The 24,053-nt window shown below is 38.0% G+C and overlaps 1 protein-coding gene across 4 annotated transcripts in view; it reads right to left on the bottom strand.

Moving 5' to 3' along the window:
• CRYBG1 (crystallin beta-gamma domain containing 1) overlaps positions 1-24,053 on the bottom strand; it is a 97,063-nt gene that overhangs the window by 3,129 nt on the left and 69,881 nt on the right. For 3 of the 4 annotated variants that reach the window (XM_071548838.1, XM_071548839.1, XM_071548841.1), the window contains 13 exons: positions 22,740-22,866; positions 22,385-22,420; positions 21,829-21,971; positions 21,453-21,579; positions 21,218-21,363; positions 14,936-15,062; positions 14,728-14,760; positions 12,890-12,999; positions 12,536-12,665; positions 8,668-8,807; positions 6,205-6,328; positions 4,893-5,051; positions 2,007-2,169 (listed from right to left, as the gene is read on the bottom strand). In XM_071548838.1, coding sequence (XP_071404939.1) covers positions 2,007-2,169; positions 4,893-5,051; positions 6,205-6,328; positions 8,668-8,807; positions 12,536-12,665; positions 12,890-12,999; positions 14,728-14,760; positions 14,936-15,062; positions 21,218-21,363; positions 21,453-21,579; positions 21,829-21,971; positions 22,385-22,420; positions 22,740-22,866 — 1,565 coding nt within the window. The other variant, XM_071548840.1, reaches the window with a different exon arrangement.

Below are 24,053 nucleotides of genomic sequence, written 5' to 3'. Positions count from 1 at the left end.
TTGCTAACTGCACAGTTGAACAAAGGCATTATTTTGCTGAAGAATTCTTTAAGACTCAATTTGTGGTCCAGAATGGATGAGGAGAATTGGCAGAAACAGGTATTTCTCAAATCAAAGCTAGAAGTACCTACTCTTTTGAATTTACTGTACAGATCTACCTTTTTTAAAAAAAAGCTAAAAGTGCATTTATACTTTCACCACCAGGCCTGTCCATTGTAAAGTTCTTCAATAATAAATGCAGAATACATAATTGCTTATACCATGATTAACTAAAGAAAAGGCAGTGCAATAATATTTCTGCTTGTTTGGTGCAACTAAGAGCTCATTTTAGAAAAAAGTATGCCAGTCATTTTGACTAAAGGCTTTCCCTTGAATTGGAGGCTTTTTGGTAAGTTTATAATTAATCATCACTACGTTTTTATGGCAGGAAAAAGAAATTCTGACTATTTGTGCTACTGTTGTATTACGATCAGACATCAAGTAACCCTTTTCTTGTAGTTCTGATAGCCCTACCCAGCTGAGGGAGGGGATTGTCCTGCTCTGCTCTGCACTGGTGTGGCCTCGGCTTGACTATTACGTGCAGTTTTGGGCACCATAATGTAAGAAAGATATTAAGCTATTAGAGAGCGTACATAGGAGGGCAGTGAAGATGGTAAAGGGCCTTGAGGGCAAGTTATATGAGGAGTGGCTGAAGTCACTTGGTCTGTTCAGCCTGGAGGAGACTGAGACAAGACCTCACTGCAGTCTGCAGCTTCCTCACCAGGAGCAGGCACTGTGGTGAGCAGTGGCAGGACCCAAAGGAACAGCACAAAGCTCCATCAGGGGAGGTTTAAGTGGGATATTAGGAAAAAGTTCTTCACCCAGAGGGTGGCTGGGCACTGGAACAGGCTCCCCAGAGAAGTGGTCGCAGCACCAAGCCTGGCAGACTTCAAGAAATGTTTGGACAACACTCTCACATGCACACAGTGTGATTCTAGGGGTGTTCTGTGCAGGATCAGGAGTTGGACTTGTATGATCCCTTTGTGGGTCCTTTCCAACTCAAGATATTCTATGATCTATGAGTCCTGTCCTTTTTAGTTTTCAAGTGCTGACTGACTGTCAACTCTGGTATTTTTCTGGCTGTTTTTGTTTTGTTTTTTTTTTGGTGGTGGTGGTGGTGTTTTGGTGTTTTTTTTGTTTGTTTTTGGTTTTGTCTTTTTTGGTGGAAAGGAGGGGTGCAGCATGTGGTAGTACTTGTAAGTGATATAATTAACATCATAGCATCAATGCAAAATAGATTTTAAAAGAGCTAAAAAAATATTAACAGCTATAGAAAATGGTAATTTTCCTCGCACAAAAAGGCAGTTATGTAAGAACATCTGATTATCCTAATTCTGCTAATCATTCCACTTGCTGCTTTTTCAGACCTTCTGGGAAGCTCTGAAAACAAAGTTCAGAAACAGTATCTACACAAACCAAATTACTATGACAAAAGTGATTCCAAAATACACAAGTGCACAGAGACCCTATGCTGCTATGGCAGAATTCCATGCTTGCAATAAAGATATAGCCATTAAAAAACCAATAAAAAAACTTTTTGCATCTAATCATATTGGTGTAAAATCCTGCCTTTGCTTTCCTAATATCCTTTGGCTATTGCATCTACCACTACTATGTAAGAAAATTTGCTCTATACAAGTTAATGAGAAGTTAGGTTGTTCTTGCTTCAGCATTTTAAATGATCATATTCACATCACCCCAAAATTAACTGAGGATATCTACAGTGAGTGGACACTGAGAATACAAGATAAGCAAGTACTGTGAGTTACTAAAGTGCATGTAGGAAAAATGAAATGAAGTCCTAGGGCCTGTATAATTCAGGAGGTCAAACTGGCTAATCGAGTCTTTTTTGCCTCTAGATTAAAGTAACTAAAGCACCATCCTTAATTTATAGGCACATTTAATGCCTATCCCACTGTAAATACCATGTTATTAAGACCCAGTGTAATAAGATAACATTTGCTTACCTTTGACATCTAAAACCAGCTTGGGTTTCATCTTGCTATAAATCCTGCCATCGGGACTAATATGCCAATATTGTTTGTCTTCATTCCGCTCAAATGACAGACCAAGTTTAGAGCCAGGAGTTATTAGATTTCCAACAATTGTCAAGCAGCAATCCTCTGCCATCTGTATCATCAGAAAGGCAACAGCAATTATTCAAAATGGCCTACCTTCTAGTATCCACTGTTTTTTTAATCAGACAGGAGAGATGTCATCAGGTAAGAACAGAATTCAGGAATTACTTTCCCTCAAGGAATGCATTTTGGCCCTAAACTCAAGACTACTTATTTTTCTTTTGTTTCTGTTTCTGCTGAGACTCTCCACTACACAAGAAGATTAAAATAACCATGCTGTATCAGATCAAAGGGTACAATTAGCACCTTTCTCTACCAGTGGCCAATAACAGTTACTGTGGAAGACTACATGCACTCTGTTCTTTGTACGCAGTATGTTCGTGGTTATCTCTCCAAGTCTGCAGCAACTGCCAGCCCAGGCTTTTCCATGCAGATCCAATACCTTTAATGCTCATTTTCTGTACCATGTGTGAATTTATCAATCACTACCCACCAAGATCGGTGTAACCCTTTTACATGAACACCCTTGTGTATCATAACCCTTCTGTGGCAAGAAGTTCCAAATCATCATTGATATGCAACTACTACTTTTATTTGATACTTTCCTCACCCTTCCCTTATTTTAATGGATGTCTTGTCCATGCTGTTTGCAGACAATTCAAGTATATGATCCCTCAAAGTGTCCCCTTTGCAGGCTAAGAAGTCCTAGCTATTTTGTCTCTTCCTTGCATAGAAGCCCTCCATCTCCTCTGCACAATTTTTTTTGTTCAATCGTTTTTAGTTCTGCAGTAACCTTTTGAGATAAAGGATGTAACTGCACAGTATCAAGTGTATGAATTGCACAGTGTATCACAATAATATTTGCTTTTTTGTTCTACACTTATTTGTATTACTTGATTTTAAAACTGTCTTCTTGGTTAAAAAAAGAACTGGCAAAAATCAAGCTTACTTCAGAAGAATATTAAGGCTGTATTAGTAGTAAATAGCAGTTAATTATTCTAGATGAACGATTTTCAATAGAACACTCTAAGCTGTGCCTTTTAACTACTGAATGCACTTCTGTGGCAGCTTAAACACCCATCTGCCATTGTTGATTTAGCTCTAAATTATTTTGTGCAAGTATTTTTGAAAGCACTACTTAAAAAAGTAGTACTTCTGACTCATAACCTAGAATTCAAGTAAGTCAATTTAATTCTGCAGTTCTGAAATTCTCATCTGTATCTAAATTCTGTATCTAAATCATTCTCTAGTGAGACTGGGAAGACTCCAGTCTGACAAATTAGGTCCACTAGGCCCATAGTTCATCCACCTCCAAGAAACATATGAAGAGTGAGGAGACCTGAATTTGCACCTGCTATTCATATCTGTTTCTGACAAAATGAGCAGAATGACCTTCCTGGTTATCCCATGAACTTAAAACAGCCCTCCCTTGAAAACCTCAGGCATACCTCAAGGTACTGTGACTCAGTCTGTGAGATGACCCAAGCTTACAGGAAGAAAGGTGCAAGTTCTTCAGTCACCTGTGTCTGCCTACATGCCTGTACCTACCCACCCAGGAGCTCAATTTTCTTTTTACTGTGTGGTGAAAAACTATTTTTGTTTTGTGCAAAGTAGATCCAACAGAAAGATGGCAGAGGTCTGTAAGATTTTAAGACAAAAACCAGGAGCATTTATCTAAAGCCATATAATACCACACTGTCTCAATATGAATACTTTCAGTGACATGTTTGAGAAGCACCATCAAAAGAGAAGTCTTTTGTATGTGATATTAAAGCTTTTAGCTTACTTTGCATCATTTTGCTGTCTGCATAAATCCCTTTTACAACTGCATATGTCCTGTAAACATGTCTGAACAATGCCTTAGCTTATTAACAGCAAGATTCTTCCCTCCAGCATAGATGACATAGTTATAAATGGATCCTTTGAAGTTATACAATCCTATAGAAAATGTTCACATGATTCTTTGCAGTCCAGCTATTTAACAGCATTAAAGTAACTTAATTTTCTTTTGGCTGGCATCCCTACCTAAGACTTTTCATGCTTAAACATTGTATGAACTGTACATACTTCTGCTCACCTCAATGACAATTTGCACATGATTAGTTTTATGGACTGTGAGAAAAGTAAGGCTTCATTTGGAAACTTGTACAAAGGAAAGGAAAAGGGATGAATTTGACAAATGCAGGGATAACCAGAAAACAAACAAAAAAACCCAAGAAACAAAAAACTCCCACAGAAACCCAACCCAACCCACACAAACAAAAAACCACCCAAACCCCAAAGAGTAGGATTTTATCTTTAAGCCTGCCTGAATGCAAAAGAGGATATAACCTACATTACACTAATTGACCTACCACAAGGTATGCAGAGTTCAAAACATTACCAGGAAGGGTCTGTATTTTAAAAGATTTCTCCTGCTTTGACACTTTCGTGATATTTTCAACTGAGGAGACAGAGGGGCATGAACATAGAAGGAGCTCATGAAGTGCAAGACAATGATCTTCTGGTGTTGATTGTATTTCTGAGGCTACTATTCTTTAGAAGACAATAAATCCTAACTATAATCTCTCAAAATTTCAAATATATATATAAAAAACCCCATACAACTAGTTAGTGTCAACCAAAACCCCACTAAAAACAACTCCCTTCTGCAAGATTATATTACAGCTGAAACAGAATATGCCTACAAAATAAGATGATGCAGTAGGAATTAAATTCAGAAAGCCCTACTATTAGAGAGGAAAAGAGAAAATGCACATTCAGCTTGAACCTTACCCGGCACCTAATGAATCCATCCTGATAAACCCAGATTTGATCATCTGAGTCTGTATCTTCTGTAACCTGTATTCTGAGAAGATTTAGATTATCTAAGTTTCCATCAGCTGACATGAACTTTCCTGTTTCCTTGTTTCGAAGCCTGAAGTACACACGTTTCTGCAGAAAACAAAAGAACTCTTTAACCACAGAGAACACGTCCTGCTCTTGATTAACTTCAGAGCAATTACTGTCAGTGCTGAACCCTATGCCACCCTCTTTCTCTCAGAAAGATTAACTATTTTATTTGAGAGAATTTAATTAAAAAGCCCAAAAACATCTTGGACAAGACATGCTTTGCAAACTCACTATTCTGCATGGAAAGTTCTAAGCTTTCCCATGCACTGAAATCAGCACACAGTGGAAAACTAAGAATTTTTAATTCAGAGCAGCACTAACTTCTCTCTGCTACCTCCTTGTATAGATGCTCTTAGCTTTCATTAAGGGTGCACTTGTGCAAAGCTGCTTATTTCACTGGCAGCAAGTACTGCACTGCACATTCATGCTGTGGCGTGTTAATTTACATTTCTGTTTAGACAAGCTCTCAGCAGGGCAGTCAAAGTGCATTATTCCTAACTCTACTTAAGGCTACACAAAGACAACACAATGAGAGCAAGCAAATATAGTTGGTTGAAGGTACAAGTGATCTGTGCATTAGAAAAAGTTTCCTCAATAAAATATGACTCAGCAAGAACCTCAGATGTTAAAACTCTCAGGACAAAACCACATGGTCCTTATTTAGAGAACAAAATGAAAAGGGTACCACAAGAATAAATTCTGCATTAGATTTGCAAATTATTCTGCCAAGTAATAAGCAGGGAGGGACACTCACTCCTAAATCAACACAAAATCACTACTAATTGAAGTACCTTTTTTTGACCGATTTTCTTGTTGTTCAAAAAATAATGCAGATAGTACAGACAATATGCCAGTAACAACTTGGGTGCTAGTTATGAAACAAAATAATTCATATATAGTAGTTATAGCCATTATTTGTTAATCCTTAATTAATCCTTATACGCTGTCTTCTATACTTTGGTTTAAAGTATGCTTAATGAACAGTTTAAGCAGTATAACTGTAAAGCCATGTAGCATAACCAAATAGCTTTGATTATAAGTGAAACTGTAGAGTGATTTCTTTACACAATTGCCATTACTGAAGCTTGTGACATGCATCAATGCTGTAACACTGCTTTCAACTGTATAATATCTCCCCAACCCCATTACCAAATACAAATTAGTACTTTATAAGTTCATGTCAAAGCCTACTTACCTGCAGTAGAGGTCTCAGAGAACCTATCTGACAATAGCCACTTGCTTTATACCAGTCTGGAATTTCACTCGGTGTTAATAACATCTGACGCCCCCTGTAATTGCTATGTTCATAAATTACCCATCTATGAGGGAAAAAAAGAGAATATTTTTACTGCCAAATCCTTCTTTGAAAACAATAAATAGGTTTAATAGAGATCTGTCCCACAAAGTAGTAGGGTTTAGCCTTGGAAAGTCAATGACCTTCTTTGTAAGAGGCCTTAAAAACCCAATAAAATCATGACCTGATTTAGATCAACCACATTAAGATGAGTACACCAGAGTTCAAATTTTAAAGTCCTATTATTTAAAAATTCCAAGCTGAATGAAACAAAGCATTTTCTTGGGCAAACCAAACTTTTAAATACCATCGATTTTCAGGAGGCACTATGACTCCTCAAGGAGCACAGGTCTGTATGCTGCATGTGCTGTATTTGCTCAATTGCTGCAGGTGCAGAACCTAAAGTTTTATGTATCTAAATCTGCACATGGGAGAGACTGCTGCACATGGGAGAGACTGCTGCACATGGGAAAGAACTGCTGTGGACGCAAACTGCAATAGGCAAATACTGGAAACTGCAAGAGGGTGAAGTTCTCTCGGGTGTTTTGATTGAGATTTTATTTCAGAACACCTTTGTTCTTTCAAAATACCTGAAAGGGCAGCAGGGAAGAGACAGAGAGAGAGCAAGAGTGTATATAAAAAAAACTCTGTTTAGCATTGCCTAACACACATCCAGCCACACTTAAAATCACACACTGAGTGTAATCTGTCAGAACTCAACTTCTGATTCTCTGCTATTGGCACAGGCAGTGAATTACAACTAGGCTTCAAAGCAGGCTGCAATACAGTGCAATTTGTAGAGTTTTCTCACACTGATTTGGTGGGACTGTCAAACAACCATGGGTTTTTGAGTACATGAATGCTCAGTATGCACATTTTCCTGTTACCTCCTTCCTCTGACTGATTTGTCAGCAGACATCTGTATCTAGAACACTCTCACCTTAATGTTGGTGTTTTTTCACAGCCTAATACATATCTGTGCCAGATAAGAAATTCAGAGAATGTTAAGTGGAGGTCTCTTAGCAAAGGATGAGAAGATGAAACCCCCCTTCAATAAGGGAGGCAGTAGGGGCAAAGAAATGGTATACCCTATATTTTGACACACTTCAGTAGCTCACACTGCTATAATGAAATGAGAATTTTCATATCATATTCTGAACATTTCCAGTGATGCACCAGAAAAACCACATAGATGCATTGGACAGGAAACAATTCACGACTCCATGACCTGGAATCATGGTAACCATGTTATTGGCAAAGAACTAATTCAATGTTTGACTTCGTGTTATGGAAAGTGAGAATCAACTATATTGTGGTTAGGGTGAAAGGTACTGAAATCTAAGGAGGCTTCAGAATATGGAACATATACCTTTTCCTATAACCTTTGTTTCAAAGTTCAGTTCAATGTGCTAAAAAACCCCTTTGACCAGCTTATCCAGATGAGGAAATGGTTTGCTCTACAGATCTGGTATTAGCTATCCACTTGAGGGCAGTCTTAAGCTTTCCAACAGCATGTCTCTAGCACATTCCTTGGAAATTTACTTCTTCAAAGCAATACATTTAAGTGCAAAGCAGTAACATGGATCTATCATTAAAAAAAAGGTCACATTCTTCAAAAGTTAGGAAAAACCCCAAAACATACACTTGGGGCAAGTATCTTAGAGGTAGAGGCTATTAACAACAAGGGAAAAACAAGAAGAGAAATTTAGCAGATCCGCTGGAATCCTAGAAGATAGCACAGTAGTTTTAAAAATACTTCCAAAGGGCTTTTAAACTTCATCACAGACTACTTTTTTTTTTTCACATGATCTTCAAGAGTACATTTAGAGAATACAACTGCTTAAAAACAGCTAACAAATTTAAGTGCTAGATTTACATCCAAGTCTCTTCCAATTCCTGAAGTAAAAGGAAGTATAACTAATGCCAAAAGGGGCCAGATCATGATCTGATTGTAACACTGTGTTCATAACAAGCCTGAAGGATGAATGTGAAGACTTATTAAAACATTTTGAACTTATGACATGACACAGATCACAAACTGATTGATTTTTTTATGACTAAGACCTAAACCAAGAGCATGGAAGTTGGTTTTAAGGATGCTATACAAGCTGACTTTTATAATATGACGAGAGAAGACACCAGCTTCCTTTTGAGTTTTATTCAAATTCGTTTCAACTTTAGCACAGGACACCAGTCAGTGAAAACACTGTTGAAACAGGAAAATGCTCTGTAAGAAGAAACTGCATTAATGCACTACACACATTACGATATTCTAATTTTGCATTCCTTGGTTCCTAACACCTGTAATGTTTCCGTTGAATAAGTACATCATTCTAAAGAATCAAAAAATCATTTTAAACTTACATGCCACCAAGGACTTGAACTGAAGCTATTCGAGGACTGTATCCCAGGAACTGAAGATTTAAAACTTCTGTACCGAATTCGATTTTCTTTCCTTGGAAACCCATCTTTTCAAAAAGAGCTATGCAGGGCTCAGACAGCTCCTGCAAAAGGAAGATGAGCACTTTTATAGGATGTTAGAACTCCATATGGTGACTGTGAACATCATTCCTCTACATAGCCATTTTATTTCAGAGGTTTCTTCTCGATTATTTAAGACCAAAGACTGTGAATGTTTTTGCTCTGCAATCAGTTACTTAAAAGAAATTTTAGGTCATAAAAACCTGTTACTCAAAACACACATGGGATCTTCTTGCATGGGACATAAAAATTCCTTATCTTAAGGGATACACAAATATCTCTGTGGTTGATTCTTGCATAATATCTTTAAGTATGTTTTAAAATACATTTTAATGCCACATTCCTCTTCCACTGCACTAAATCCAACTCATTGTAGGAACTTTCATCTTAAGACCTGAACACATGATAAGATAATATTTATTTCTACTCCTTCAAATACGACAGCCTTGTCAGCACTGCTTATCACTTACCACTTTCATTTTTAAATTTTACAGTATGTTTTGGCAACATCAATCTCTGACTAGACAAAAGCTTCAAGATTCATACTTCTGAGGTGAAGTTCATGATAAGTGAAAACTGTACCATCTGAATCCTCCAAATTGCAGTGGGGAAATGATTCTCCTCCCCCTCTGTCCAAATGCTTCTGGTTTCAAAGGGATTCTGCCCACAGAAGCTCCCTGCATCACTGAATCCAATTTAAATGTCTTCTGGGTAACAAACCTAGGACTCTTTACTGTGGGGCAAGGTATCTGTAGTGGACTGGACATAACTTCTCACAATTAAGTCCTTCCTGTGGAAACTGGGAGGTACAGTTTGAGATCCCTCAGGGTCAAGCCTGAGTGCCCTGGTGTTACAGTGTACACTCATAGGCAGAAATGACACTGCCACTCCCTTTCTCACAAGTCTTCCAGCAACAACTGCATAAAAGCAATGCCACAGCCAGAAGAGTTCCTTCCTTCTGGATTGGGAACGCCTGACATGACGCAAAGTCTCGACAGACTCCCATCTGGCCTCAGGCATGGAAACAGGCCCTCCAAGGCAGAGCTGGCTCCATACATAGGTGGCAGCTCATATATGCATGCTTTCATGTGACTTTGTTAGGCAAGACCTCACCTCTAGCAATTTCCAGACAGGGCTTAAATTCCTCTTTAATCTTCCTTAGATGTTTAAGGGCTTAGATGACAGTATCGCAGATAGTGGTGATGCTCATGAACAGCAGTTGGGGTTATCAGACAGCAGCTGAGCTGTGCTTTCTGATGGATCACATGCTGCTAGGCTGTTGAAAATGCCAGGTGAGGCCTTTCAGCTTACTCCAAAAGCAGGCTATGTTCATCCTCACCACTGAGTGTGAAAGGTTAACACTGGTTAGACTGTCACGCATCACCACAGGTAAAGAGCCCAACAGGAACAGGCACACCATGATAAGTTGGCTATCAGAAAAAAATTCTTTACAGAGAGAGTAATCAGGCATTGGAATGGCCTGCCCAGAGAGGCGGTAGATTCCCCATCCCTGGAGGTTTTTAAACTGAGATTGGATGTGGCACTGAGTGCCATGATCTAGTAAAGGGACTGGGGTTGGACCAAGGGTTGATGATCTCGGAGGTCTTTTCCAACCCAATCGATTCTGTGATTCTATGATGATAATCTACTTGCAAAGAAAACAGAGACAGAAAAGGAAATCCTCTCATCTTCTGCCACCCCCTACACTCTGGGCATTCCTTAGATTCAGCAGCAACACTGTTATATGAAGTGTTCCCCACAGAGAGAAGTACAAGTTCAGCTCATGAATTTTTCTTTCAATACTTCCCACATACTGCACTGTATGAAGCTGCTGTTCCTCTATATCCAGAGTTGCTCATTAAAAAGTATTTTCAGCATGATTGTTCAAGCATAAACCATGTACACAGTTGTTTTATAGGATGTTCAGGAAAAAGAACACGTCCCAAATTCAAGAAGGAAAAATGCAATTTTCTACCTGCAGCACAACCATGTGGAGCATGCAAAGCAAGCACAACCAAGCAAAGATACAGTGGCATAAACTCCCCCAAAACCTTGAGTTTATAAACAAAAGCCCTTTTAACTTACAAGTTTATCAAATATCTCTTTAATTTCTTTTTTTTTAATGGTCCTTTATAAATGGATCCCCGCAAAAGGGAGTTTATCAAGGTAAGTATAGTAATGTGACATAATAAAATAGCAAAGGTGCTTCTTATTTAGAAATGCCACAGAAAAATCATGAGGAAAGTTACAGAAAGGAAAGATGGTGGGAAGAAATTAAGATTGGCACTGCCATAAAATCAGTTCCAAAATAAGTCTGACAAGGTGAAACCAGCAGCTAGAAGAGTAAGTTTCAAGCTTTTGGAAAATCATCAAAATGAACAATATGATCATTTCTGTCTAACTACTTAAACTTTCTGTTCTGGTTTGCTAATAGATCACTGAGCAAAGCAACCCATCTTCCTTTTCTCTGCAGCTAGGAAGCCTATGAAGAAGGAAGCAGCAGCACATGATTTGCAGACAGATGCAGCTCTGTGCCACTGTCTCAAGTGTGATAAACTGCAGGACTAGAACAAGTTTCACAAGTAGAGAGAACTTAAAAGAGGCACAAAACTGGCATTAGGCTGTTTTAAGACAACAGTCTCTGTCACAAATAATAAGTCTTTCAAAAGTAAGCTGGTTCATCCAGCCTAAAACAAACATTTTAAACCCAAGAACTCCTGACAGGTACAGAAGAGCCTATTTTAATTCATGGCAATCACCCACCAAGCTTGGCTAGAAACAATTCTATTGTTTTTAATGGGATCTGTCTGCTAGACAGCCAGAGTTCAGAAGGCAGACATACTTGATGCAGATGTTTGTTTACAGGGTACATCACAATACTTGAGGCATAAAAGAGAATGACACATTTTAGTTCTTCTTGGTCAACTGCTACAGGGACAGGTTACCAAAATTACAGTGGAGTGCAATAAAGTTGCCAAATTCCACAGTGAACTCCTCCTTTTTTAAAATGAGTACCATCTCTGTATTGCTGTAAGTTCCTGGAATCTTAACCACATTTTGCTAGTAATTACTTTGATCTTAAAAGATACTTGCAGATTCCATAATGATCCATCATAATGATTGCTTATAGGCTTGAGCAAATGCATTCCTCACCACTGATGAGTTACAAAATATGTAAATGTAGTTTAGTTTGTATCCACCACACACAACAACACTGCCTAATTTTGCCAAATGGCATTAGGTGTTTCTTTACTTTATCTAGAAGTATGCATTATTTTATGTTTATCTCAAATTGCATTTCCCTAATGAAACCAACAGTGTTTTATATTTACATGTATTTCATGCAAAATTGCTTAGTTACATTTGCTTTTTAAATATGCATCAAAAACAAGGTGCACAGTACAGATACTTCTTCACACCGTTCTACCACTTTCTGAACCCAGTCCAAGTGGTCTTTCCTACTAGGAAATAAAGTCTTTCTGACACATTTATAAGCCATTATTAAGAACAAGGATCCCAGGCAGCTGCTTCTGTGATGTCTTCTTTACAAAACAGCACAGAGGACAAAAACAACCTGACTGACTGCAGCTAGGACATTTAGCTGCTATTGCACATTAAAAAAATCCAACCAAAACCAGCAAAAAATCCCAACCCTCCTCTGTTGTCTGCGTGCCCTAGAAAAATGTAGGTGTCAGAATTGCCACTGTATTCACCTTTACTTTACAATATTTCTTATAGCTTTATTACTTACAATATTTATAATCCGTAAAGATTTTAGAACTGTCTGGGGTGAACAACCCATTGCCATCAGATCAGGATAGATTCCTTCTTCTAACACATACTGGTTGCCAGAGAACTCTTCCTGGTCATACACTATGCAGCTGCCAGAAGAAGGAGAAGAAAGTGCCTGTTAAGACATCTGTGCAAGTAAAAGGCAGGAATATTATTTACAATGTCTTGTCCTGAAAGATTGACGTGCAAACTCCAAAGCATGGCTCTCTGTAACTCCCCATATATGAAACCACTTCAGTGTTAGAAAGCTGGTTGCTTTTCTAAAACTTATACTATCTTAGCGATTTCGTAGTATTCATTCAATATAACTTACCTGCCGTCTAAAATTTTTGAAGACTTCACAGCAAATGAATCAATACATCTTGTGTTTTTTTCAAATATTTGGCAGTTACCCTTGAATTCAGGCTCTGAAAATAACTGGACCTTTAAAAAGTTATAAACATATTTAAAAACAATTCATTCTTCTGTCTTCAGTAATGTCTCTACCACTACTTCTATAATTAGATTAAAACATACTTGAAACACCCAGACCTCCTCAGTTACATATATTTTTTGTTACCTCTTTAGTGGTGCAATCCTTGTTCAAGACAGCAAGGTAACAATTCTAAAAATTACTCCTGGCTGTAAATCACTCAGTAACAAACAAAATAATTATAACACTAATGAAGCTCCTCGGTGTATCTGCTGGAAAAGACTTAAATTCCCACAGAATGGCCAGGATAGGCACACATTCAGTAGGTGGCCATAAAAAAAAGTTTTCTTTTACATTGTAAATCCAATTAATCTCCAAAATACATACTCTTCGCAGTAAATGAAAACTCTGCCTCTCAGAATGTAAGTGGTGCATAATCTTGGCAAAGTACTCAGACAGCATGCCAGCAGGCATGGTATATATTCCCAGGATAGATAGGCTTTATGTGCCTGTTAACTGCTATTGATACAGTCATGTTGATTCTTTCTTTGCTCAGAGGATAAGAGAGGATACATCACCCGGTCTTTTGTCCTTGTTACAAAAAAAAAATTGTAAACAGCATACTTGCTAATTTGGCTAGAGAATAATTAACCATGATCACACAGAAGTCATTCACATTATCACATGCCTACCAGCTTTATTCATTCGTAATAGAGATACAAGTGTGGGCACGTACAGCGTTCTCCAAAGAACAAGCTGATGATGGGTGCAAAATATTGACTGCAAGCCATTACTTCTTTGCTTCCTTAGGATAAGGTCTTCCTTAGGATAGGGTCTTAACAGGCACAGAATACATAGATGCAAATAATTTTTCATGCACATAGTTGAAAATAAGCAGCCTTGAGAGTTTTATTCCCCATATTTAATATATTGTCTCTTTCAGGAAATTCCAGTGAGGCATGCTGCTAATGAAGACTGCCAAACAAGTCAGCTAATAACATTTCTCCCTGGTTTTCAGTTCCATGATACACTCTGCATTTTGACTGAAATGAAAATAAAATAATTTTGTGTGGGGACAAACCTGAAAAGGTTCAGAATTAAGAAAGGATTAGCTTCACAGTCAAAACTACATATTACTACTTTCACATAGGAGACAGTCCAGTGTAGAAATATGTTAACTCACTGAACAGACAAGTTCTCCCTGTCATTTCCTTAAGTTATTAACTATGATGGCATCAACTCAACAGTATTTGTGAGTGAACAAGACTCCCTTGAACTGCAGCCATCATTAGCAGAACTGTTAACCAAAGAAATAGGTCCAAAAGGAGTTAAGTCACAACTGTATCATGAACACAACTGTATCATCTATCTAGCAGAGAACCCTCACCTCAGCAACAGATCCCAGGAAGCTGCACCTCTGTACAAAGGGCTGCAGGCTCCAGCTCATCAAAACAACAACTGATAACCCCAAAGGTCTCACTGGCTGAACCAAGACATTGCCAGTGCCCTAAGGAAGTTCTGACGGCAATTGTGTATTAAATCCCACCTTCCTTGGCTCTTAATGCCTTCCTCAAGAGGTTTGGAAAGCACCCTTCCTTGACCTGCAGTTCTCACTCTTTGCCCGACTAGTAGCTATCTATGCAAATACATGGGTGTTATACTGGACAAAAAGCCATTTCTTTCTTTACACGTTACAGACACTATACAGTAAGTTTCATGCACTTAGACAAGTATCTTACCTTGACTTTACCCCTTACACTTCCAACAAAATCCTGCAACAGTTTTGAGGGAAAAAAAGGGAAAAATATTTTCAGCAGTGATAAAGTAACTGAAAGTTTACTATTAATTATTTTCTAAAGAATGTAAATAAACTGAATTTGATAGAAAAAGTATAGTTCCAAATACTTCAGAGAAACTTGCAAAACAAGTATAAAATTAGGTCCTTACCATGATGATGGGTTGAACTGAAGATATTTTGCAATTCTTTCCCCCCCATGCCTCAATGCTGGGATACAGTCCTTTAGCCAGTATATACTGCTCCCCTGTAAACTCAGGATTCTCATAAGCCACCCACCTAAAAGAGAAAAAAGAGGAGAGTGATGGGTAGAAGTCACACTTTTCCAAAATAAGTATATGTATATTCATTATTGTCTTAATGTAAGAACAAATAAAAAAACGTCCGAAGTGCCAAATTGTGATGCTATTAAAACCCTAAACAAACCAGTGTATCTGATATTGCAAACCCTATGCAAATTTTACTTCCAGTGTGTCAATACAAAAGAGAGTAAATTAGCTAAAGCAGACCACAAGTTCAAATACATCATCTGCTAAATATTCTAAAAGGTATCTCCAGTAAGAGTATTTTGAGATGTTTTAGAATTCTATTATTTTACCTAGATCAAATTTTTCTTAAAAAAAAAAAAAGGACAGAAAACAGAATACGCCCCAACAGAAAGCTCAACTGCAACAATTGACAAATAGACATACCTGCCAATGAGAGCAGGCTGTTCCCTGCTAGGCATCAAAGACATCAGCAGAAAGAACATGCTTGAAAGTTAAGCATCAAAACTATCACGAATTTGACCAGATTAATGTATTTAAATTCAAAGACATTATTATGACTACTTAGTCAGATCTCATGCCTGACACAGGCCTCAAAGTCAGAGTTCTGCATCAAGCCCATAACTTTGTCTCAGTCAGAATATGCCTTTTATGAAAGACATTCAACTTTTGAGATGATACACACTTGAAAAGCAACCAAATCACTACACATTTCTCTCCAATGTTCAATTACCCCTGCAGTGCTTTAGGTCCAGTTACAAGTATCTGCTACTAGTTACCCTTTCTATACATAGTCTACTACATTCAGTAAGAGCTTTTACTATGGCATTCTTCTAACCCTGGTTCCATACTGAACATCCAGCCTGCGCACTCCCTCAATCAGTAGTACCTTTGATTTTGTGATTACCTGCATAACTTATCTTGCCCTTCACTGCTAGACTTCCCAAACTTTCCCATAATTACATTTTGACTCTTTTCTGATGGGTTATTTTTTGAGTGCCCATATGAGAACAGGCCACAGTGGCAGCTGAATTTCATTGATTATATTTATGCAGGGATCAGGACACCTTGCTGGTTCCTGATTCTACAAGAAAATCATCTACACATAGTCACCCAACTTTGAATTTTAACCCATGGGGTGCATAATGAGCATATGCTGGGTTACGGCAAAACCCACTTTCAGTGGCTTCAGAAACTTACTAAGTTTCAACACTTAACAAAAAAAGTCACATCATAAAGCAGTAAAATGATATAAGCTGCAGTGGAAAATAACTCTCACCATCTAAATTCACCATAAAATGATCTATGTGTGTTGAACAAATGGATTCTACTAAACTGCAAACTTAGAATAAGTACAAATGCCAAAATCTCTGCAGATGTAAGAAGTGGGATAACCTCAAACTGAAAAAAAGCTGCATCAACATATATGTGCCAAGAGTACGAACTTTGTATTTCTTCTCCATGGCAAATACTCAAATAATGATTCATATATATCTCTATTCACATCTCTTGGTTTGCCTCAGATATAATCAATTATTCTAAACTTGTTACGCACTAATTGCTTATGGCATATTTCAAGGCCCATTTCAAAATCACCTCAAAGTAATTAATCAAAAAGACATTGGTATGTACAATAAATTGAGCAGACAGTTCAAATGTCTGAGGTATGTCTATACTTGTATACCGCATCTACCAAAAGCAGTGAAAATGAGGTTTCCTTAAATAATTCCTTTCGTAGACATTCATTAGATTTTTCAATGCACAGATGCCAGGGTACAACTATACTGCACTACAGTTTAACTTGATTGACATCTATGAAAGCAAGTATTTCTGATATTAATTGAATCATAAAACATACCAGATGCCTCCTAAAAATCTCTTGATAGCAAGATATCTCTAGATATTTAGTTTTCCCTGTCTAAAAAGAAGCTTGAATGCAAAGTAATCAACAAATATGACCCGTACATGTTTACATTGAAATAAATGGCATTTAAATCACTAAGTACCACTCTTCCATGAAGTCAGCCTATGCAGTTACAATGTTTCCAGAGCCAGGGCTTAATGGTGAAATACTTATACTTTTCCACTTGATTCAGAAGCCCATAGAAGCTGCTGAAAGTAGTAATAACAACATCAAGGACAGGCAGTTGAATTCGGTTCCAGCTAAACCTGTCAGACCTCAAGACTATCCCTAGGAAGCAGCACTGCCTTAATTCAACTTCTGACTTAACAGAAAGGCCTGGAGAGCAAGACACTGCCTCCATATCTGAGCAAGCGAGCAACATTCCAGCTGCCAGGCACAACAAAAACTGAAGTACTGCTCGGCAGTATGGCAACAGCCGTCCTGCCCCACAGGGAGCAAGTTCTCCTAACACAACAGATTTTATAACCCCCAGCCCTACAGATTGCATTAGTGAGGCTGAGCAACAGCTTCATTCTACGTTTCTGGCAGGATGGTGCTGGAGACCTTCACTTCTCTGCACCATCCCTACCCTTGAAACCAGAGATGTAGTGTAAAGCTTTGTTTATTTACTGTTAGAACTATTACACACAGGGCATCTTGCTCCAATTCTCTCTACATATGACATCAAGGAAGTGCAGCTCCAACAGGTCTGGAAGAATAGCCAAGAAAATAATCCAGACATAGGTAATTCACTAAAAATCAGCTTTGCCCATGGCTAGCCCAGTATTCATCTTGTCTAACTTTAATGGGTTAGGGGGCCAGAAAGTTAACTGGCACTTGCAGATCAGTAGCATGATTAACAGAGAGGATGAGGTAATAAAATTTTATTTATAGGAAAGAGAGGAAACAGGTTCATCATGACCCTTTGGGACTGATTCCTAGTATCCCAGAGACCTGCAAACTTTCATTTTGTGACTCCTTCTAAGGTTTTTGCCAAATATATGTTCAGAGATAGGGAGAAGTGGCAGCTTTGTTTGAAGGTCTCTTGCCCTTTTCAGCCCCCAGGGGAGGTTTGTTTTTGTACTTTGTGGCTCTTTAGTTTCACCCATGTTACCTTCCTGACTGCATCTAGATTAAATTTACTATTTTCTGATTTCTTCTGGTATATGAACTACTCAACATCTAATTATTTCCTTAATATCACCATCCATAGGTACTTTAGAAGCAGCCAAATCTACACTGTGGCCTAATTACTTGATAACTAGGGGAAACCCAGGCTGATTACAGAATCACAGTAAGCAAATGCTTACATGAAAAAAAAAATCCAGAAAAGTTCTTCCAGTAAGTGCTAGAAGAATCAACTAAAAGACAGAGGTTTCTTCAGGAGTTCTGGCAAAAGTTTGGTGTGTTTATGGATAAAGAAAAGGCACATTTCAAACATGCAGTTCCTGTGATTTTGATCACTGTTAAAAATAAGCTTGAAGAATTTTTAAGCAGAGGGGAAATGAAAATAGCACAGCAGTTGGTTTAGGACTTGCTTGAACTTGTAAAGGGTATTACCTGTTGCTAGTAAACACTTCCATTTTCCACCACTTCACATTCTGCGAATTTAGAAGTAAAGAACAAACCCTACTTGAAAGAAGAAAGGCCTCTTCTATTTGCAAGCAGTCTGGATTACTTTCTCCCTCCCTAATGGCGGAAAAGTAATGTTTGGATTTTATGTTTGGCCAGTCTCTGAAGAATGATCAAGAGCAAAACATTTTCATTTTTAAAGAAATCAATACTCATCACCTTAGGATATGTTTTTCAAGCTGTCTTTACAATGGATTTAGCAAAGACATTAAATTACTGCTTAGAAACATACTTTAGAAACAGAATAGCTGAAAATTTTAATGCAGCTAGTGCTCAATTACCCCAAAATGGAATATTCACTCCCCAAATGCAGAGCTGGGCTGTCTTCAGCATACTGTTTAGAGCTGCAATTGAGCTCAGAACTTGTTCAGTAATATCTGTGCACTGCAGTGTCAGGCTTTCTTTTCTTTGATATACCCTCTAAATTACAGAGCAATCAGATTAATTATGTGAGAAATACAGATCATCTGTTACTGCTTTAACTGCTTACCCCCAGATATCTGTAGTTAAAAAATTGCAATGAAAGGTTCAGAGCTTCTTACGTTTTCGACTTTTTATTTTAATGAAGTACTTTCAATATGATACTAGGAAGGTAATTTGAAATATTATGACAAGTTTTTACTGAATCTGTCACAGTTCACTATGTCATCATCTGCATTACAGTCTAAACAGCTCAGGAAATTGCTCAATGGATTATTCACTGCTCTATGACAGATTTCTTGGAAGGATATAAAAAAAATCTTCTACCTGAACAGATGGTTAATACATAAAACACTGTATTACAGAACATGACTTAACACGAATCATTCAAGCTTCCTGACACATTAACATTTAGTAAGAACATCACCACAAAAACTCCAAATACTCCCAACCTCTCTGGAAAGAAAAGGGTCGTACAAGACTACTAAGAGCCGAGTGCTAATCACCTGTTGTGAACAATGCATTTAAATTTTTAAAAAGCTTATTGCTACAAATTACATCTTTTAAAGACTACAAGGAGAGATTACAGGAGCAGTAGCAGAGTCATGGGACAAGTGTTGTTCATAATGACTCCTAGCCACCTTTGCCATCAGAGTATTAGAGTCACTCTTAATTACTAGAATACTCAAACTCAAGTATGATTTCTATCTCAGCTGCAACAGGCACATTCACTAGAACAACTACACGAAGGGCATGATAGGTAACCCACAATTTGTTTCCCAGCCTTCTGAGGTGACTCCTTCCCATTAGTCTCCCTTGCATATTACAGAAGACAAAAGACCACAGCGGCTTCACAGGTCACCAGGCAGAAAAAAACCTGCTGTCACATCATATTCATATACACATTAAAAGCATTCTTCTGGAATGCACCAAGCTTGATTCTGCAACCTTTATCCAGACAAAACTTGCAGAGTTATTGCACAGATAACACACAGAAAGGTTTAGGGTGCGGCTGGGTAAGCAGAGCTCTCAGCAAGTCACCTGCAGGCGTACTGGGCAGGGAGACAGATAGTACATCTCATACTCTGTCAATTCTACTATTTCAGTTTATTTTGTATATTTGCAGCCATGATTGCTAGTACTTGTCTGTATTTCCAAAATACTGTGATATAGTCTGCAAGGCTGCAGAACTCAATCTGCAGTTGATGTACTAGACAAATCCAACAGCAAAGTCTATCACCTTATCAACAGCATATTTTAGCACTTGTGGCACAAAGAGTTGGATTCGTTAAAGGCCATGGCTAATACAAAATTTGGGGAACTACTGTGTTAAAGAAAAACCCCAAGCAAACAATAAAAAAAACAATGCCATGGCACTATACCACTGTTAACCTATAGGATTCACTGCAAAAGCAACACTAGTTTTCAGAACAGTTACTCTCCTTAATATCAGAATGTATAAATGAGCATGGAAGGAGTTATCTCCATTTTACACACAAGTGAGAGAAAGAGCAAGGAATCTGCCTGTGGTTAAAAGCAAGAAGCCTGAAAATTAGTTTTGAAACTAAAATTTACTTCCATAACAATTTTGCTGTTGAAATGCTTAAAACAAATATAGCCAAAAGAAAAACCTATTTCTTCCTCTCTACAACTACCTGAAAGGTGGGGGTTGCTCTCTTCTCCCAGGCAACTATCAGTATGACAAGAGGGCATGGGCTTAAACTCTGCCAGGGGAGGTTGAGATTGGATATTAGGAAGAAATTCTTTACGGAGAGGGTGATCAGACATTGGAATGGCCTCCCAGGGAAATGGTGAATGCTCCATCCCTGGAGGTTTTTAAGATAAGACTGGATGTTACACTTAGTGCCATGGTCTAGTAACCATGGTGGTAGTGGATCAAAGGTTGGAGTTGATGATACCAGAGGTCTTTTCCAACCCAGCTGATTCTATTATAAGTCATCTCATACTTTCCAACTTTGTCTATCACTAAGTCAATGTTCCCTGGGACCATCTTATCATGAGAAGACGATTTACTGTTGATTTACTGTATACATACACAAAAACTGCACATTCTGGAGTTGGGGTAAAACATTTTATCTGAAGACTCCACAGAGACATTAGAGTCAGAGTGTTGAAAAATATCTGCAAATACTATCAAATTCTGAAAAGAATAGCATATCTAAAATTAAACAGCAATTAAAAATATCACTTACACGCCACTGAGCACGTTGATAGACTGTGTCCTCAGCCCATATCCAGTGTCTTTCAAATTGGAAATAATTCCTAACACATTAATATTGGAACCCTTTGATCCAAAGTCTTTTTCACTGTACATTATCATATGGGAGCTTGTGAAGTCCTGTTAAAACAAAGAGAAGCACAATAAGGAAAATGCCACAACATCTCAGAGCACACAGGAAATGCCTAAAACATGTTCTTGGAACTTACGCCAACAATTGGTCGCAGGGACTGCAACTCCTCATCGTAGCCACCCCAATCTGTCCAATCCCGATACGCTCCTTCCTCCAGCAAGTACTGATGGCCTTCAAACCCAGGCTTCTCATAAGCGACCCAACTATACAACAACAACAGAGGCTGCATGTGAAAATGGATGACTGCCACTCCATGCTTTTATGCAGCGGATACAGATGTGTGATATTTTTCTTTCACTGTGAACGTTTTCAAATTTAACCCAGGCATATACCTCAACCCAAAAACTAGGAAAACTGATAAAATAAACAGGTACAGAATTTGTCCATTGCAATTTCCAGCCTACGGAGTTACTACATCAGCTGAAAGGGAAATACCATTTTTCCAGACTTACACTCCTCCTAGTACTTTCATGGATCCCACTGATGTAAGTGGAAGTCTTGTCTTTTCTTCTGATTCCTTGTCATCAAGCATAAAGATCTCTGACTCTATTTCCACATGTTTCCCTTCAAAGAAAGGCTTCTCATAAACGATTACCTGTAGTGGAAATTAAGTAAAAGAAAAGTTGCAGAGAGCATGATAAATTCTGACAATAGTCAGTTTCTTTTGCATGGGCACATAGGGCAAAAGCAAGATGATGAAACCAACTAGTGGGATCTCTCTATTCCCCACAAGACGTCTTTCCTTTAGGGATGCAACACAGGGGCTGTAATATTCATTACCAATCTGCATTATCTAGATAGTTGTTAATACTGTCATATATGTATGTGATGGATACATAAACCTGACAGAAATTGCAATTTCATGGTGTGGTCATATACAAAAGGACTAGCCACTAAGCCATCAACAGCTGGTGGACAATCAAGACATGCTTATCTACCCATATGTAGTTTGCACAGTTCATGTGTTGTAAAATAGCTTTGAATACTCAAATAAATACTGACTTTTACCTTTGGCTCTCCACTGAATTCAACCTTGCGACCACCCTGTAAAAGAAAAAAAAAAAGAAAGAAAAAAATACTTAGACAACTTAGAGGTATCTCTAAGAGTCATCAATTCTTTACAAAAAGGCAGGACTAAGATGAAATCTTCCTTGAAGAGCACTAGCAAAAATAAGAAGGCAGACTGATGGCAGAATTTGATGCAATCAAATGCTGAAAGTTCAAGAATTTTATAAACTAAAAATTCTGGGTTTTGTTAAAGAGTTACATTTTTGTAAATCTTGAAATATCTAGCCACCTTAATGAATTATTTCTAACACATAAACAAAGGTCATTTAACTTGCAAGTAGTAACAGTATTTTACCATTTTCAAGGGCCTCATGGACCTAATGTAGGCTTCCTTCTTCTCCCAGAATGCTAAATTAGGATATTCACCAGGCTCCAACATTAGAGGGACTCCCTGGAAACCAGGTTCTTCGTAAATTAGCCATCTAGTTGTAGAGGGGGTGGCAGGAGAAAAACACAACATAAAAACTCCAGAACATTTCTGAACACTAAACAACGAATAATATGCTTACTTTAGAAAATACATAATTGTATTCTTAACAGTACCTTGTTTCTTTACCACTGAAATTGCGAACTACAAGCTGGCATACTGACAAACTTCTGTGCCTGTGCAAGAACCACCAGTATCATGTATATTGTTTGAACAGGCAAAAAAAAAAAAAAAACCAAAACAAACCAGTATGATGAACAACTAAAGATTTGACTGTTTTATGTGAAGGCAACTCATGTTTTAGACTGAAATATCAAGGCTTAAGGCCATTCTGTTACTTACAACTTAAAAGATCTCCACTAACCCAGACTTGGATTTGATACAAAATCTATTCAGTAAAAAATTCTAAACTTACATTTTTTACTAATACATGGAAAAACCTGACAACTCCTTAGAATTCTACTTCTGTAGGGTTTGTGTCTGCTAATAAATCTGTTTTGAATGACATAACTTTCAGAATTCTTGATAGGGACAGCAAGAGTAGTTTTTCAAAGCTTTTTCAAGAAAATCTTACTGGAAACAATCATCTCTGCATAAGGATGTCAAAGTATTTCTTCGATTTAAGTTTACTGATTTCTGAGCAGTGCAATGTGGAGCAGTACAAAACACACATAAACAGGAACACTTTATGCAGCCAACCCTTTAATCATGTGAGGATCATAATGTATAAAGACAATGATACCAAAAAGGTATTAAAATAATCCATCACTCTATTATCCTTAAAAGACACATTCCAACCTGATGTAAACTCACACAAGTTGGTACAGTTTCATTGCAGATACCCAGTCCCAAGAAACAAACAAGGTGCTTTAGTTCTATTAATGTCTATAGCCGAATGCTTGATATATTGTATGCCTTGTATTCGCACTGTTCAGTGAGCCCTCAGCTTGTGGCTGGTCACAAGTGGGTTTCCCAGGGCTCAGTACTGGGGTGACTTCTGTTTAATATCTTAATATCAATGATCTGGATGAGGGGACTGAGTCCTCCCTCAGCTAATTTGCAGACAATAGAAGCTGGTTGGGAGTGTTGATCTGCTCAAGAGTAGAAAGGCTCTACAGAGGGATCTGGACATGACAGGCTGGATCAATGGGCCAAGGCCAATTGTATGAGGTTCAGGAAGGC

Source organism: Pithys albifrons, chromosome 2, assembly GCF_047495875.1.
Source record: "Pithys albifrons albifrons isolate INPA30051 chromosome 2, PitAlb_v1, whole genome shotgun sequence".
Classification (NCBI taxonomy): Eukaryota; Metazoa; Chordata; class Aves; order Passeriformes; family Thamnophilidae; genus Pithys; species Pithys albifrons.
The sequence above is the reverse complement of the archived record's forward strand: the minus strand, read 5'-3'. Positions and strand labels throughout refer to the sequence as shown.